Source organism: Urocitellus parryii, chromosome 9, assembly GCF_045843805.1.
Source record: "Urocitellus parryii isolate mUroPar1 chromosome 9, mUroPar1.hap1, whole genome shotgun sequence".
NCBI classification, from domain to species: domain Eukaryota; kingdom Metazoa; phylum Chordata; class Mammalia; order Rodentia; family Sciuridae; genus Urocitellus; species Urocitellus parryii.
The window spans coordinates 103312588-103332060 of record NC_135539.1 but is presented as its reverse complement, the minus strand read 5'-3'; the positions used below and the strand labels follow the sequence as shown (position 1 = coordinate 103332060).

At 36.2% G+C, this 19473-nt stretch overlaps 1 protein-coding gene across 1 annotated transcript in view; it reads right to left on the bottom strand.

The window, feature by feature from the left end:
- Ush2a (usherin) overlaps positions 1-19473 on the bottom strand; it is a 748724-nt gene that overhangs the window by 398896 nt on the left and 330355 nt on the right. Inside the window, exons 30-31 of the mRNA XM_026388000.2 lie at positions 3380-3493; positions 1243-1404 (exon numbers count right to left, since the gene is read on the bottom strand). Of these exons, the coding sequence (XP_026243785.2) occupies positions 1243-1404; positions 3380-3493 (276 nt within the window). The remainder of the gene's footprint in view (positions 1-1242; positions 1405-3379; positions 3494-19473) is intronic.

Sequence of the window (19473 nt, the reverse complement as noted above, 5' to 3'; positions counted from 1 at the left end):
ACATGTCTCAGAGAAGTTAAGTAACTTGTTTCAAGTTCACACTCACTAGACTTAGGGTTGGTGTCGATGTTTATTACTCACAGACTGTGTGAGCACAAGTTCTGTATGCTTCAGTCTCCTCACTTGTAAAACAGGAGTAAGAACATCCACTGTATAGAATAAATGCTCCAGAATTCTCTCTCATCATGATGAACAAAATAAAAATGATAGCTCTTGTCCTTTTAAGGTCCTTAAAGAATATAGCTGAGAATATGACTCTCCACCAGTGCCTCATTCCAACATCCAAATGTGTCCCCGTGAAGCTGGGAGTGCCCCCGACGATAGGGCATTGTCTGGCTGCTTCCCTGTTATAACCTTGGTACCTGGCATTAATGTGAATGAGTGAATACATACATAATTAATTCTACCTCTGACTCTAACTTGTCGTGCCCTTTCACAAAGAACTTAATATCTCTAGGCCTCAGTTTTTAAATCAATCAATATTTGATTAATAATATCTAACCCGAGAGACAAATAGAGTATATAAAGTCATATTATATAGGACATTATAAGTACTATATAAATACAAACCCTGTGCAGACACCAAATGACAAACCTAATGTAGGTCCCTTGTATTTAGAAAGCTTTCCAACAATTTATTTTACTTAACTGTCTATATGATCAGGCCTATATACTGTGTTTATTCTCAAATGGTTTAAAATTCAGACCACAGTGAGTGACATGAACCTGAGTGTTAAGATTATTCCACATGAATGAGAATCTTATGGTAGCTGGCCACATGATTGTGAATTTGTTGAAAGGACATCACTGGTCCAATCTGGATCTGGCACTGAAGTGGATCACACTGGGCCCAGCTGCACTCCTGTGATTAGTGGGAGACAGAGTGGTCTATGCTAAGGCCTGGTGCTGGTCTATTCCCAAGGTCTCCTCTGCATCTGAGCAAAGTTATAGTGGTGCAAGGGACTGAGGGAAGGCGTGGTGGGGGGTACTACCGTAGAGAACACAAACCTTGAAGTGACCCAGGAGGCAGCATGTGCAATTTTTTATATTTTTCCAGCTTTGGCTTTATCCTAATATGACCTAATACTAATATGATCTTAAAGATCACGAAACAGGAATAGTTATGAGGAGACAAAAATAAGTAACTCAATTTAAAAAAAAAACAAAACATTTTCACATAATTTCACAGTATAGTTATTTGGCATATTAAAAACTATTAACAGAGAATGACAGAAGTCTTACCTTTGACTGTGTAGTTATCTCCTTTGCCTGAATAGAGCACCTTCCCATCCATATATAAAGAGTACTGAGTTAAAATACCATTTACTTGCTTGGGTGGTTTCCAGGAAAGTAACAAAGAATTGGGAAGTGATTTAGCTACTGGTGGTTCAACCTCTTGTGGTGCTATAGAAGGAAAAAAAGAAAAGAAAAAGATTTATAGAGTCTAATTTTAGTTTACTTTTCTAACTCAAACTTTTTAGATCCAAACCCATAAATCATGAAATAAACCTGAAATCCCTTGCATGGAAATGTTCCTGATTCGTGGGCAGCTTGTCAGTAATTGCTTTAGGAACAGTGCTAAATAACTGTCCTGAATTTATGAGAATTTGCATCAGTGATGGATGGGGAGTCCTTACAGTAGTTCACTTGACTGACATTTGTGTTACTTCACCAAAAGTATTATTAACCCATAATGTCTATGTGGGACAGTGCTAATTAAAGCAAATTGAACAGATAGAGTGCCCTAGCCTCGAGGAGCTTACGATCTGAGATAGGCAACATCCTGACAGCAGATCATAATAGATGTTTTTAAAAATCTCTGCAAAACTTTCAGAATAGCTAGAAAAGGGACAATCAATGGAATTAATTATATCTAGAAACTACACTGTAGGCGTTTTTTTTTTTTTTTTTAAATAAGATTTGTTCATTTTACATAGTGGTCAAAGAAATAGAGTAAATGTTTTCAAAAAATGGACCCTAAAAACAAACATTATTTAATAAAATAAAAATAATTTTTTGGAAAATTTGGAATTCTTTAAATAATGACAAGGAAATGTGAAGTGAATGAGTAAGGATTTCCTCTGGGACATAGCTATGAAATCGATGTGAAGGGGACCAGGCAAAATCTAGACAGAGGGTGGAGTGGATGTACAGAAAGTAATGAGATGTGGGACACTTTGTCCCAATGAAGGCTGGTGGAAGTACATGCAAAAAGGGGTGATGATCATGTACCCCAGCAGACATAATGACACACTGAGAAAAAAAGATGCCATTTTTAGTAGACTAGCTGGGGAAAATACTGAGAAAATACTAACAATGGGTCACTGCTGATGTAGCCCAGATTAGAGGGATCTGGTTAGATCAGGCATAAAACAGAAAAAAAGAAGTGTCACAAAAAGGATTTTATGAAATCTGTTTTCTTGCCACTGCTTTGGCTACAGATCTCTGTCTTTCTTTTTCTTAAATATCTTCTATGCAAATGGTGCTTGTTGAAGGATTTAAAAGAGGGAGAGAGGAAAGAGGAGGGGTGGAGGGATGGGTACGAGGAAAAAGAGAGAGACCAATGGACTCTTTTTCCCTAGAGATCAAGCCTTTAAATCTCCTAAATAACTTCACAACTGACAGCATAAGAAATGTATGGTTCCTCTCATCCAGGAGATAGAAATATGAAGTAACAATGCTTCAAATGTTTTGAGAGCTGTTATTTCTTGAAGTGATGGGTTCAGATGCTTGAGCAAAGCTTTCAACTCCAGAGTGCTAAAATATTTTCTCTTTCCCACTGCCTTCTTTACATGTGCTTTCTGAAACATTAATTTATTCCAACAGTTTGTAAGTTGCAAGTAAAACAAAAGTGAGACTTAAGTCGGAAGGAACTGAGCAGTGATTAATAATGCCTCAATTGGCATTTGGAGGCTCCATCATACTGAAATAATTGTTGCCTGTGCTGGTGTTTAGCAGTTAAAAGGGACCATGGAAATCAACCGTTTGATTCTCAATTTCATACTGTGCCATACAATCAATTCTTTTTAGTCAGACTGTCTCTAGATTTACTTCTGAGCCATAGTAAAATGAGGAAGCTTTCATTAATCTTTCAGATGCTTCATATTAATGACAAGGCTCTTGCATGAACAATGTAACAGCAATTAAAAAGCCCATTAATCTGCATTACAGCTATTAAAGATGCATGTCATTAAAGGGTATGGAGTTTGATTCATTTTCGCAACCCCCCAAAAAATGGAGCAATTATGGCCTGGCAATGCACTTTGTCATCAAATTAGGTTGGGGTTTTCCAGCAAATGGCCTTGCAGCATTTAGCTCTTCTCCTATTTTATTATTCATGACTGAAATGTGGAAGTCAAGACCTTTGAAATTACTTTACCTTCTTGTGGAGTAGAGATGTTCAATGCATGTGAGCTCTCGGTACAGCCAGCCAGAGTGCAAGCAGTTAGGGTTACTGCATAGTTTTTGAAGGGTAGCAAGCCTGTCAATATGCCTATAATAAAAGAGGGGACAAAAAAGGTTTGCATGTTTACTGTAAGCATCTCTAAAGGCTTGTGTGTGTGTGTGTGTGTGTGTGTGTGTGTGTGTGTGTGTGTGAAAGAGAGACAAATTCATAAAGAGGCAGAGAAGCACAGAGAGACAGAGACAGAGAGAGAGGGAATAGAAAACAAAAACATGTGACTCAATTCATTTTCCTGCTTGTCTACCAACTGTAGAATGGGGTAACCCATAAGAAAAAAATTGAGAGACCCACTTATTGTTAAGACAGTTTTAAAGCAGTATTTGATATTTCCCCCATTAAGGAGGGGGCTGCAGATCTACACATAGCTCATGAAACACAGCCACAATGTATCCAATAGTTAAGATGCATATTATCTTATTCCAGATCCCAGGCCTCCCACAGAAACAAAACTATTCAATTTTCTCAAACCTAGCATTTTTCAGCCGTATTTAACGAAAGAGTCCTTTTTATGGCAGTGTCTATTAACATACTTTAAGAAATGTTACTCCCGAGAGTGGCTTCATTATTTTAACGGCAGGATACACATATACAAACTATTTGTTTATGTTGCAGTTAACAGATATGCAAATTAGCATATTTGAACAATTAGCAAATTAGATAATTATGCTTTTGTACTTCTACCTGCAAAATTATTAGTTTATTTAATTAAGACACCTGTCTTAAATGGAAGTATTGCACATGGAAGTGTTGAATTAACCTGGTTGGGTGGAGGATACATAAAATTTGTTCAGCAATTAAAAGTACCTGTAGAAATAAAAACACATTTTGTTTACCGGTGTTCATAATCAAGGCAGAAGTTCTTTATTTAGTTAATCCTGTGAATTAAACAACTACCCATAATATAATTTGTGCATTTTCTCACCAGTGGTTTTTCTCAAGAACTTTTCTAGAGCAAGCTTTAATCCTAACCAGAGATTGTCATCATTCATATAAAATGACAGTCCCACTCCTGGTATCCCTTTATTGATTAAACCTTCAATAGCCTAGAGAATATATTATTGTTTTAAGGTGCCAATATTGTTGACAGCTTGCATCACTCAAACACAAATTTTAATATACATGTTTCTGTGTTTGCCCTCCCCGATTAGAAAATTTGCAAAATTAAAACAGCAAAGAGCCAGAATGAAGCCAAGAAGGTAAGTCATTGTTTGCTTTGGAACCTTCTGTTTGCCCTCAATGCTGCACACTGCCTTCAAGTCTCTATTCCAACAGTTCCCAGGCCTCTCCTTGGGCTACTGAACCCTTTCTGCCATGTTTTTACATGAAAATATCCATCCACTTGGCACTGTCAACTCAGCTCATGGCCAAAGAAGACAGCAAGCCAATGAACTAATATGCATACACGTGTGACCATCTTATGCCAAGTTCAGTTCTAATTTCAAAACCCCCTTGTGTTAATACCTTCTGCTTTCCCTCCTTCCTGCCACTGTGACTGTCATTTCCTCTTGAATCCCCCAGACCATGAATTGCATTGAGTTCACTTTAAGAATATCTTAAAAGCAAGCTAACGTTATCACACACACAGCCTCATCATGTAGTAATGAAAAGCACAGTCACTGAGGCCAGAATGCCTGCACACAGATGCCTGTTTTCTAGTGATGGGCTTCATAGGCTTAGGCAGATGGTTCTGAGCACTGTGCCTTAGTTTCCTCCTCTGTACACAGACCCTAACTTGCAGACGTCTCACTGGCCTCACCTGTGACATGGGGATAATGCAATGCTTACCTAAAAGGGTCACTATCAAGATTAGTGAGGCTAGGCCTACAGAAGAATCAACACAAAGTTATGTAAGATGGAGAGCCCTACTGCAGAGGTGTGTCAGTCCAAGTTACACTACTAGTACAACCCAAATTCTGCCTCTCTAGGCTACTAGATGATTTTTATCTTTTAAAGATTACTAGTCTTCTTTTAAATAGTAAATCAAATAACCCTCTATCCTTACACTTTTACACTTACTGTATGTTCTCACAGTCCCTTAAATAACTTGTGTTTCACAAGGTGGGGTCCTCAGGATTCCTCCTTTTTCTAAACACATACCTTTGTTAGTTTATGAAACCTCACCTGTCAGTGATCATCTGCTTTTCTACAGACTTCACACCTCCACAGAGCTTTCCTTCTGCATTTCCACTTGTAGACTACTAACCCCACATACTCAACATGTCCCAATCCCAACATTCTAAACTATTTCTTAAATGTTTTCTCTCTCTCTCTCTCTCTCTCTCTCTCTCTCTCATGCTCACTCTTGCAGTACTGGCATAAACTTTCTACTTACATAGCTCTGTGTCTAGTCTTCTAGATTCCTTAACTCATTAACCTTAATAGTGTCTCTTTGAGATAATGACTGTGTTACCCCCATCTCAGGGGACCTTGAGCATAGTAGCCAAGTGCTCTACCAGTGAGCTACACCCCAGCAATTTGTATTCCCAATTCTTGATGCTTCTACTGTGATATTCAAGTTGCAGGCTCCAATCAGAGGCATTAGGACAATATATATTCTAGCCATTGTATCCTTAGAAAATCTTTGGCATTTGCTATGTCCTGTTGGCAAGTTGGAACCTACTGTAAGATTCTAAATAGGACAACTTGCATCACCTGAATTAGTATAATGCCACACTATAAAGAAATGAATCAGCATCCAGTAAATAAAACTTTTAATTTTGATACATGCAAAAAAAATCATGATGGGATATGAGGTTAGTTTCCTTTGTTCACCACTTGATTTAGATGGCATATGGAAAAGGCAGTGCCTTTCACAGATGAACATGCCTTAACTGAGGCTTTTGACTACTGTGTCCAAAAAGGCACAATGATTGTATAGAGTTTGGTGATCTCAGATCCTCAGCACGAAGGTTTGTCACACATCCAGGTAACATTATCATTGAGAAACATAAAAGCGGTTCTATTATTTCGCAATTTTGCAGTCTAGCCTTAAAAATTACTTTATCCTGAGACACTATTTCTTCTCTGATTATAACTGAAGTGCTATATTGGCATTGCAACTGTTTCATCAGCTAATCAGGAAAGGTATTAATGTAGACTAAGACGGATCGTGTCAAACAGATACTGACTTCGCATGCACTAAATGATTGTCAAGGTTTCATTTAACCCGCCTTGCTTTCACTAGAGGAGTTTCTTTGTGCACATCTATGTATCATGAAATTCCTCTATTAATTCTCACCCTAATTTAGACAGAGGCATTTATATGACCTTTCTTGTATATATATTTAAAGACAATATTTTAAAAGGACATTCACTAAGGCAATACAACTCTCAGTAAATGTGCTTTCCCCAGCTTTGCTCTTTGTTAGAGAAGATTACCAAGTTATATTTCATAGAAAGATCTTATGATTTTTAAAGAAAGAAGAGAGAAACTAGATCATCTTACAGGCCATTTATCAAAGTGCTCACATTTCCCACTTCAAGCCAGGTGAAACAATAATAAACACTGAGAAATGAGAGCTGCAAAGCAGAGAACAGAAAAAAGAAAAAGAAAAAAGGGAGAAGAGAGCTGATGTTTTGGTTCTTGCCAATTCTGGATCCCAGGTGGAAGGTTTTGGATAGTACATAAATCATACATTCAAAAAAAACATGCTGTCCTTTCTGAGGCTGGAGTGCCATTTCTTTCCCAGGGGGGAACTTGTCCATCATGTTATGACTCAGAAACAAAGTTGGTCAAACCAACTGAAGAATTTCCCCTAAATACAAGCTAGTATTATCAACTTCAGTAAGAAGATCAGGGTACAATCCAGCATTTTCTCCCTTCTTGGCAGGTTACAATGAAGTTTTAGGGCAGGGGAAATGGATGCTCCTCTTAAAGCAGAATAATAATGAAGCCATCCTATCTTCTAGGACAAGTGATTGGTCTCCTTTGGTTCTCAATATGGAGTGTTTATACCAGGATAGATTAAATTTGATACCTGTAAAAAGAGTTGTTCTATTATCAAAGAAGGAAGAAAAGTACATTCTCTCTAAGACAGAGGAAGGCAGCCCTTCTTGGATATCTCCTTTGAGATCCTTGAGTGATTATTTCTAATGGCGTTGCCTTAGATATCAAAGTGATACTTAGATTATATACTCTGTTGGAAAAGAAACTTACTATGGTAATTAAATAACATCAAAAAGCATTTATCAATTTTTCTTGATCTGCCTCTGAGAATGGTGCTCTAGAAGACAAATGATTTTTTACAAAGCTTTTAATATAAGAAAATGTTAGAGCTAGAAAGGCCCTAATGATAACAGTAATACACAGATTAATACAGAAAGCAGAACGCTTGCATACATGTGAAGTGGACAGGGACAATTGTCAGATCTGGACTTTCCAGGCTAAGATGACAAGAGGCCTATATTTAATGAAGGACTAATTTTCAAAACCTAAGGTTACCAAAAGTCTGTCTGTGTTCTATTTTTAAAATACAGAGAAATATACCATATGGCATATTTACAAAAGAATCCAAGACATAAATAATGTGTCCACTGAAAACCCAATAGGAGAAAATGGGGTGGTATTCCTTTATGGCACTTGGAGTGTTTATAAAGTCTATTCCTCCAGTGAGAACTTGAAGATTGGCTTGGATGTGAATGTCTTGTTTGGGAGTTATCACAGAAAAGTCTTTCTCTTTAATTTGAGTGTTCCTATCACTAGGCAGGCAAGATGACCTCTGAAACTCCCTTTCAGCCACAAAACTCTGTGAAATCAGAAAATGGTCCCAACTATGTCAGGAAACCTGCCAGTCTTTCTTGATAATGGAAGAAGGCAAGCTGGAAAAAAAAAGACCATTCAATAAGCATAAAGTAAGCATTATTGATGTCTTAAAAGTGTTAGTAACCCATGAAACACAGGAGCATTGGTATCTGGATTAAAATCATTGGCACCAGAAGGACCATAACTCTCACTGCGAAGCGATAATGCATTTTGCATTAATGCTTAACATTGAGAAATCTTGACATGCCACACCAAGGGAGTTTGAAGTCAAGTAAGTAGATTCTGTTTGAGTTGCAGTCCTGTGGGCCACAGTGGCCCAAGCTTAAAGAGCAGGGAAGGACATCTTTTAGGAGAAGGAAATACATCATGGTAGGAATTTAAGAACCCTTCTGCATTTCTGCATATGGCTCCAAACTCTGCATTCTGAGGATTTCCACCTAGCAGAAGGGAAGAATCTGTGTCGGGAGAAGCTTGCAACATTGACAGGATTCCCAAGAATGCAAAGAGTATATACTTCTTCACATGCCCATTTCTTCATCAGCTATTATATGGCTATTACTATTATGCAAAAAACTAGCACTTGATAGTTGACTGAAAATATGAAGATCTTTCATTCTCTTAGTGCTATTAGGCTACTGCCCTCTCATAAGAGCCCCACCACACCTTACCCCTTCCAGGGAACCTCCAAAGTAACAGGCAATTGTATCCTTTGATTGATAGATTGATATCGTTAACACTTTCTTTCCTTTGCTCTAATCTCCAGTTTCAAAGGCACCAACGAGGAATATCAATAATTGGAGGCAGCCCTACTACGTAAGAGAAAATCATCATCGTGGGGCTGACACCAGCTGCATAAGCTTTTGTGCTTCTAATAGGACTCTGGATGCCGAGAAGCATGGAACAACAGAGCAGTCTGCTTTGACGCTGAAATTTTATGATTAACTTCTCTGACTAAATGCAGACAAGTATAAATGCTCTGCCTGGAAACCGAGCCTGAGACACAAAGCAAACTGGCTTCCTTTTAAAAGCCAAATACATTTTGGAGAGGAGGAAAAAAAAAAAAAAAAGGACGCTCCATTTCTATTTACATACTTCAGCAGACTCCTCCTCCCTCCCCCGCCCCACCCCCAGCTGCCAACCTAGGTGTTTGGCTGGCATCCACTGTAATCTGTTCTCCTTCATTATGTTAATCTGTGGGCGGAAAGATTTCTGTCATCTTCGAATCGCTTGTACAGCAATGGTAAACACCTTGGCCTGTCTGTAATTGGACAGGTGTCTGCATTGATGTCACCCAGCTTTTAATTCAATTAAAGAACTGGCTGCTCTGCTCTCATTACCCACTCATTTCCGTTGCACTTTGAGTCTGGCGGGGAAATCTGCACACAGCAATTGTCTACCCTGAGTCCAAAGTCAGGAAGCCCCTTGCAAAGATCACGCATGATATATCAAAGGGACTCCAACAATCCAAGAATGTTTTCATATTAGCAAAGTCATCTGGAATCATATAGAGGATTTATTTTCTCTCTTTATTTTTACCGTATCTAAGTGGTGTGTTCTACCTACTGGCCAGTAATTAGGAGCAGTCACAGCAAACAGAAAAGCTGTTTCTACTCTCCTCTCCCCAGGGCTTTCCTCCATCTCAAGAGAACTCATCAGAGTGCAATGCTCTTATTTATTTGCTGGCATTTCACATTTGGATCAAGAAAGTGAGGGTGGGCCAGAGCAAGGCATTTATTAAGAGGGCCATCTGGTAAGGGACACCACACAGGCAGAGCTGCTACTGTACCTGGAGACACAATGGAAGAACCCACCCCTATCAAAGAAAATTGGCCTCAGGGAGGAGACCAGAAGAAAAGGCGACTTTCTGGCTCAGGTTTCTGCTGCAGTCCTGATAAATTCTAATTTTTAAGTATACATCCCAAACCAGCCGAGTGGATGGATTAAAGAGAGTAAATCAATCCAATGTGCCATGCTTTCTGCCCACTTAAAGGACCCTCGGAAAATAAATTAAAGTCCTAACACAGACATTTTGACACAGTGACCCCATGAAACTGAATAATGACATTTGTTAAATATGGATGAAAATTTAATGGTCTAGGAGAGATGTGGAAACACACCCAGGATGCTTCTTTTCTGGTTCTTAGTAGCCAAGGAAGTTGGTGTTGTTTTTGCGGTTTTGGTAGCATTTTAAAATAAAAATAAGGATCGTTAATATTTATAAAGTAGAAGCCAATTTTCATTTTACCTGAAAGATGAAATAGCAGACACACCTGGAAACCAAGGTGATATTTTGGAAATTTAAAACTAATTTTTCTTACATTTAATTTCCTTCAAATGGACTTTTTGACCTCATTTTAAAAACTTTCACGAGGGAACACAGAAAATTGTACATCTTGGGTCAAAGACTATGCTGATTTTGATGTTTATAAATAGGAAAAATAATATTCTTTTATTTCCTTTATAAAATATAGGGCCTAATCCCAGTCTTAACACATGTTTTAACCAGTGATTTTAACTGACCTCAAAGCATTTTCCAGTTAAGATTCCCTCAGCAGGTTTAAATCTAACCTCAATTTTTAAATCATTGCCTTCATGGTAAGAACTACAGAGTCCCTGTCATTTTTATTCTAAATAAATTTGAAGGTAACTCTTTATCTTACTTGAAGGGCAGACACCGACATCATTGGGACTCTCCATAGAATATTGGACCTGACTAAGCAGAGAGGTGAGCAAGGAGACGGGAGGAAAAGAAAGAAACAGAAAGTCCCCGCTACCGACCAGTGTCCCATGTTCCCTGCTACAAGCCTTTGATGGTATTATCCCATCGAGAAGGGGCTGCTGTGGGGCAGAGCATGACAGAGTTGCTCACATCTATACAGCTAGAGAGCACTAGGGCCCAAGTCAGAACCCACACCTTCTGACCTTTGTTCTTCCCTGTGATCAAAGCCCCAGGTAAATAAGAAGGAAAGAAATCTATTGACAAAATATTACTAAAAATAATAGTTTGCTTTTCATAGCCAATAGTTGATTAAAAATGTACTCAGAGGTTCAAATTTAATACTAAAATCTACTGTCTACAAAGAGAAAGTAGAAGGCTTGTTACCTCAAACATGCAACTGTGTATTCTTATTCCCTTTTACAAAAATACCAACGCATAAGAAACTCCACACGGGTGTGTCTGAGTATGTGTGTGTGCATGCCTATGTTTATATAATTAACTAACATGTTTAACATTGAAGGCATATATACTTGCTTATTTGACTACTACATTGGACTTTTATTATATAAAATTTTTATACATTCTAAATATAATACAAATAAAAATTATAAAAGTGGAAAACAGACAATTAGGGTGACTGCTCGCTCTCGCTCTCTCTCTCTCTCTCTCTCTCTCTCTCTCTCTCTCTCTCTCTCTCTCTTTTTTTTTTACCAAATCTGAATGACAATCTTAAAGTGTTTGTATTGAATGTTATGGGCATGCCTAGTTGATTACCACTTTATCACAGAATATATACCTTACTGTCATTTTTAACCAGGTTATGTGTTACCAAAAAGAAATCCAAATCCAGTCCTGCAAATTCTTATATTTTAAAATGAATAGCTTGTAAACAAAAGAGAAAGGGGAAAAAACAAATTCTCTTATAAGAAATTCACAATACATAAGTAGTTCATGAACATTTTGTATTCAGGAGAGTAAAACAAAGCTATTAACTCATCAACACTGCATTACCTAATGAAATTCTTCTACATTAGCTAAGCAGCAACATTACATCATTTCTATTTTTTACTATTTATGTCATAGGCCATATTTTTGTAGTATGGATTTTTTTAGACTAATTTCTCTGAAGATTTACATTTAAAGAAATAGTTTTTAATAAACTACAAATATGGAATATTAGTTTATAGAGTATTATAAAAACTAACAAATATTTCCTCAAAATTCATCTTTTAACAACACCATCAAAACAAACTTGTTGTTTTTTCATTTGCCTTCCCTTCTAATGTTTGCTGCAGGTGACAGAGACCACTAATTGGTCTTTATCGTATACTACATTCTTCTTCCTCAAATAAAAAGATTTTTTGAGCAGGGCAAATGCCTGCTTTGAATTAGGACATTTCCCAACATGACCTGAGGGTAGGTATAGCTTGTAACTAAGTTCTGACCACAGAAAGCAAGCAGAGATGGAGGGACAACTTTCAAAATATACCTTTTTGCATCTGTCCTCAACCATTTTTCCTTCCTACTGGGTGGAAATCTGAATGGGTGGCTGAAACTTATGCCAGGTAGAAAACTTGTCACTAAGAATGGTATAGCAAAAAGATAAAGTGGATGGGTCCCAGGCCTTGAGCATCTCACCTCTGCAGTGACTATTTGCAGTGAACAAACAAACAACAACAACAACAACAAAAAACTTTATTTCTTTAAATCACTGTTATTTTGGGTTCTCTGCTTAAGTGAAGCTAATTTAAAATGATAAGCCCATTTGTATTAGTGTGTCCTTGATAAAAGTCTCAATTTACTGCAGAGAGAATGCTTGGTAGTATATTTATATACTATATTTTGGTAGAATAAAGCAGATGACAGCTGGGCATGGTTTCATGTGCCAGTAGACCCAGCTACTTGAGGGGCTGAGGCAGGAGGGTCACTTGAGCTTACAAGTTGGAGATCAACCTGGGAAACATAGTGAGGTCCTATCTCAAAAATAAAATTAAAACCAGATGGCACTAGCTTAGAACACAGAATAAATTTATTAAATCAAATGAGTAATTTATGTGTTGTATAATCATAACCATTGCAGCAATATTGGTTTCTATTATTATTATTATTATTATTATTATTATTATTATTTGGTACTGGGGATTGAATTCAGGGGCACTGGACCACTGATCCACATCCCCTATTTTGCATTTTATTTAGAGACAGGCTCTAACTGAGTTGCTTAGTGCCTGCTTTTGCTGAGGCCGGCTTTGAACCGGTGATCCTCCTATCTCAACCTCACTCTGAGATTACAGGTGTGCACCACTGTTTCAGCTTGGATTTCCATTATTTTTAATTGCAAATATATTCTGCTTAAGTCCCATTCTGAGGTATAAATTTTGGAACCAAACTGCAGATTCTATTTTACCCTCTACCAACATTTTTCTCATGGGGAAGATATGTATTAAGTTTCATATGTATATGCATATATGTTTAAGTTGTGATAGTTCTTTACATTATTTCAAAAAAATTCTTTTAGAAGAGCAAAAGGTCTTATGAGACTTTAGTAAGGACCAGCAGTTCAATACACCATTCAACTTATCATGATAATTTAATATTAACACTGCGTGAACTAAAGGGTTAGTAGCAGAAAGCTGAATTCATTTCTCCATTTCTCCATTGATTTAAAAATTATGTTTTGTAGTTGTACATGGACAGAATGTCTTTATTTTATTTGTTTATTTTTATGTGGTGCTAAGGATTAAACCCAGTGCCTCACACATGCTAGGCAAGCTCTCTGACAATGACCTACAGCCCCAGCCCCATTTCTCCATTAATTCTTGTAAGAAAAATATATTGATCATCTTTCTTCAGGAAGGTCCTGAACCAGACTTGAAATAAATATAAAACATGATACTTATTCTTTAGAAGACTTTTGTCTGATGAAGAAATACAATGGGGTACAAAAAGGAGTCAGAAAACATTATTTATTCCACAACTGTGGAATAAGATTTCTTAGCTAAATAGAAAAAGAAATAGCATGGCATTAAATTACAAATATCTCTTCACAGACCTCCTATGTAGGTATAATAATAATCTATATTTATATATATATATATATATATATATATATATATATATATATATATATAGCTTAAGCATATTATGTGTATATGTATGTATATATACACATTCACATGTACACACAGGGTAGCATTTTATTAATGGACTGATATCTGGGCTTAAGATCAAGTCCAGCATGATGCAAAAATAACTTGTGATTTAAACTCTCCTGGCAACTCCTTATATGGCCCATAAAGTATAGTACATTTGGTTTTGTGTATGTCTCCAACTCCTCATTAATCAATGATTCTTCCGGGATCCTGAGCCTTCATCCTCTTTGAAGGGACCCTAATCCAACAGTGAGTTCTACTTCTTTGTCAGTGGTTGGGAGACCCTAAAATCATTCCCATATTCTTTCTTACTAACAGGTACTAACAGTTCCAGGAGTGGACAGCATTCTTTGCCTACGATATGATTTTAAGTGTTTTGTTGTTGTTGTTTATTTATTTTTTCACTTTTGTCCTCATGCCTTCCTTACTTCCAAGGTATGTAATCAAAAGTTTATAACTTAAATGCAGGTCATTACAGTTGTACATCATACTTTGAATTGCATTGGTCTTTATTTGCTCTGAAATTCGTGGACATTCTGTAATTTAGAACTCTTCCCCTTCCACCATTTCCAATATAAATAATGAGCTTCTTGCCTTTCTACTGGGCATCACAATGTGGGAGGGTGGCTGGCCAGAAATGCTGCCTCTCACCCAGACCTAACAAATCAGAATCTGCATTTTACCAAGATCTCTGACTAATTCTCATTTCCTTTCCCCTGGGATCTTTCTGAAGCATTGCTCTCGAAGGTCAGAGGCTCTATTTGCATTGTTTTCTATTGCTTCAACTTGTCCTAGCATTTTTCTGGTGGCAAAAGTAACGCAGAGGGAATGAGAGGACAAAGCAGGGATAAATTAAGCCTTACAGGTGAAAATGATCCCTTCTCACCTGACTGTTCCTTGACATGAGTGTTTTTCAATGTGTGGTCCATGACCCTCTGCAAAAAAAAAAAAAAAATCAGCTAGAGAACTGGGTAAAATGCAGATTTCTATCTCCTAGCACACTTAAGCAACTGGGGAATCACCTCATAGCCAATAGAATTGATTCACCTAATTATTACTAAGACTATGGAAGAGAGAGAGCAAATAAAGGGCGATCTTCAGTATGTAACCCACTTTTTTCAGGTAAAAATTAAAGTCTACTGTATATGAGAACTGAATAAGTTTTAGTACTAAAAGCTATAATATCAATTGCCTTATCAATTCAATTTTTTTATTTTCTACATAAATTTAGATTTGAGTCATCTGAAAATTATTATTGGTTCATCTGTTAAGCTATAGTAAAGAATTTTTATTTATTATTCTACTTGAAGAAGGAACATGACTCTTAGATTTTTAGTTCAGTAATAAAATAATAAAATATACTTTCTGCATACCAACTATACCCTAATGCCAGGTGCTCTGGGCTATGCTAATTATTTTAATAATTAAGTTTACATGTTTAAACATCTTAAGGATAAAAATAATTATATATGTGCAAACACTTGAATCCACTCATTCTGGAAATAATTTCAAAACAAATTGTGAAGATACTTTCTGAGCACCCTGTTTGAGGGGAAATGCCTGGATGGTCTCCTGGGCAGAGGTTTTGCATGTTAACAGGGCTGCAGAGGAAAATCAGCAAAAGCTACAGAGTTAATTGGAGCCCTTTGCAACAAGTCTATAGAAATAGGAGGGATAACTGCAGGGCTTTCTACCCTGAGGCTCCAGCTGAGGAAATGAACTTTCAAGAGCTCCTGGTTCTGAACTCTGGCCTTGGGAGGGCATAGAATCTAGACCCTGTGGCCCAAAGGGGCCCATTTGTTCCTGAGTGGGGCTGTTAACCCTTGGACTCTCCTTTGCTATTGGGAATTATCTCATTTAATCCCCTGGTAACCAAATTCATAAATGGCAAATATTCTGTCTCACTATTCTATTCTTTCAGTTCACTTAATTGATATTCATTTTTAATCACGTCCTTTTCTTTTGCATTCTGCTTTTCTCTGACCATAATTTCCCACTTTTTCCCAATAATCAGTGCACTTAATTTTGGTTTTCCTATGCTTCTTGCTTATATTATCTTTTACTTTTAGTATGTATTTTACACATTATATGAAGAAATATACTTTTTTTTTTTTTTTTTTTTTTTAGTTTTAGCTTGGAGGCAGAAGCTATCAGAATTTCTGGATAAAATTGAAACTTGATCAATTGGTATCAAATTCCTCCTTTTAATAATGTTTGCCGGTTCCTCCTTTTAATAGCATTTCTCAGTGCTGGCTGAGCAACAGAATTACCTGAGATCATTTAAAATTACTTGCACCAGGCTACATTCTAGACCAATTACATCATATGATTTGTACAAAGGTAAAAGTTGGGATGGGGGACACATGGGCATCTGTATTTTTAAAGTTCCCCAATGGCTCAGTGGGCACTTATGGTTGTGTACTACCTCCTTATAAGAATCTCAATCACAAGATCAAATGTTTGGAAATGTCTAGAAAGATATCATGGAAAGGCAGAACTCAGGCAAACCTCCACCCTAGCTGGGTGCAAAAGGCTTTAGAGCTCTTGACAGTCCTACTTCATCTAAACTGAGAAGAAGGAAGGTGAGTGATTCTAATGCAAATTTACCTCAATTGACTCAGTCATAATCCCCATGAAGGTTTTTATTAGCAGAAACTGGCTGTCCAGTAAAAGAATTTGAAAAAAAATTAATTTTCTTGTGCAAACAACTAGGCTGAAGACAAGTTTAAGGACGCAGCAGCTGAAGTGTTGGAGGAGAGGCTGGAGGGTGCATTGTAGCTGATAGGAAAACTGTAACTCAAAAAGATGAGAATATAGCCCTTAAATTCCAGAAAAAATATCCTATTCTGGAAACCTATAAAACTGAAAAATCATCAGTTGCTAATTAATAAGATCTAAAGAACTTGGAATCTGTGAAACAAGAGATAGAAGGTAAGTAGTAATCAACAGAGATGGAAATGAAAATTGAGAATACTTAGAAGCAGCAGGTATCAAAGTGAGCTGGAAAAGAAGAGAAACAAATATAAACCATATAACAGATGGAAAGAGACAGATTAATAATCAACTGAAGAACAACAGAATCAATAGTCCAAAGAATCAGAAAATAAAAAGAAGCAATTACCAGGCAATAACCTAGGCTTCAAAATTTGTAACTAAGAGATTATAAAGATAGCTACTAATCCACCGAACATTTACTATGTGCCCATTTCTGAGAAAAATATTTTATGTAAGCAATTTATTTTTAAAGTCATAATAATTGCCTAATACAAAGAAGGTTTTTATTCCCAATCGAACAGGAGGAAATTCAAATATAGGGATGTTTTTAAATTTGCCTAATAACATGCAGCAAATAAGTGGCATATATGGACTTTGAGCCTAGATTGATTTGACTCTGTAAGCTTATTCTGAACTATGAAAGTGAACAAACAACCTCAGATGGAATACATAACATGAAAAGCTGTTATCTCTTACCAGAAAGAATGATCGTGTATGTGAGACTAAATATTTCAAGTAGAAGGCAGACACAAATTTGAGGAGTAAAAGAGTTCATCATATAACAGAAAAAAATAAATCAATGAAAAAAAAATCAACGTATTTTCTGGTAACAGTTTTCAAGTTAATAGATTAGGAACTCTATATCAGCCAATGAATTTAAACTGCCTATATATCAAACTGCCCATGTATTGCATTATTTAGTTAAATAAATAAGACACTAACAAGCAAAATTAATTCAATATTAAAATATGGACAAAAATCACCTCAAGTATTCCAAAGGAGGTTACTTTCAAAACCAACAAGAAATATTTCTGAAATTCATTTTACTTATTTTTCTCTCTTTTGATACTTTTCTTAACCAATGGACAAAGCAACTGCCACCAATCTACATACCCTTAACATCTCCACCAAACCCAGTCTTCTGTTTCTCTATGTTGTCATCCCTTTCATACCACTTTCTAGTATTTATTTTCTTCATTGTGAAATTCCCTAACTTTGATAATTTACCCAAGTTGGCTCTGATGACTCTCAGCTCATATACAGTCCCATTTTCCTAATTCTTCACAATGAAAGTCCACCTGACCATATCAGAGTTTTTATTAATTTTTAAAATTACCTTCTGCACATGTTCTTGCCTTCCCATTTTCAAAATGTGAGCAACACTTGTACCTTTATAATTCCTTGTGAGGAATAAAGTTAAAGAAGTCCTAGTCCATACTGGAATTTTTTTTAAATGGTAAAACAAAATAAATAACAAATAATTAGCAAAAACTGGAAAGCCTAAAACATGATAGTTGAAATATAAGCAATTATATCAATTGCAAAAATACACATGAAGAGACACTCCCCTACTAAAATTTAAAAATGAATTATAAAACTCAAGTTATAGATATATTCCTAAAACATCATGTCTCTTAAGATTAAAATAGAAATAATGAATACAAAAAGTAATTTTTAAAAATGCAAGCAAAAACTGAATATCTCAAGGAAAACATTGACAAAATTGCATTCATAGTGGAGACATTTTCCCTAATTTTTGACATATTGGGTATATAAAAATCAAATAACAATTAGTCAATGTTTCTCTAATTTTCTTCCCCCTATACACTATTTACATGCTTCACATGCACTATCGAAACATCCACTGTCCTGGTTTCCAATCTGGTGGGGTCTCTCCTCCAGGGAGATAGATATCTTTCAGAATCTTGGAAGAGACTGGTTTAATTTAAAATGCTTCTCTACACCCAGTTTCTAAATAGATCTTACTCTAAATTTAGAATTACTGTTTCAGAGAATGTATTGCTTATTATTAAGCTGCTATATTTAACATAAACAAATATTAGTCTACCATGAATGGAGCATATGGAAAATTTCCAAATCACCCATAGGAAAGTAACACAAAATTTAAATATTATATTAACCACATAAATATTTTTTTAAATATGTGCAACAGGCAAATTAAACTAAAAGAAAACTGACACATTCAGGGGAGTTTGCACCATATGAGACTAACTTGCATATTTTTCCTCATAGTGTAAGAAATACTTTCAATCAATGAAAAAAAAAGTGCTCCTACAATGGAAAAACTAACAATGAACCTATTTAAACTTGTCATAGAAGTATAAGTGCTCAATGCATATTGAAAATGTTTAATCTCTATGGTTTTCAAATAAATTCAAATTATGACAATATTCTGACATACTTTACCTTATAAAGCATGGTGTTGATTAGGAGAAAATTAAATGTGCAATACTGTATTCTGCTTGCTGGTAGAATCTAATTCACGCACACTTTTGGAGAAATAATTGGCAGCAATACAGCTAAAAAATCACTACTCTTTTCTTGAAAAAATTACCATATGCTAAGTACTGGATACACAGTT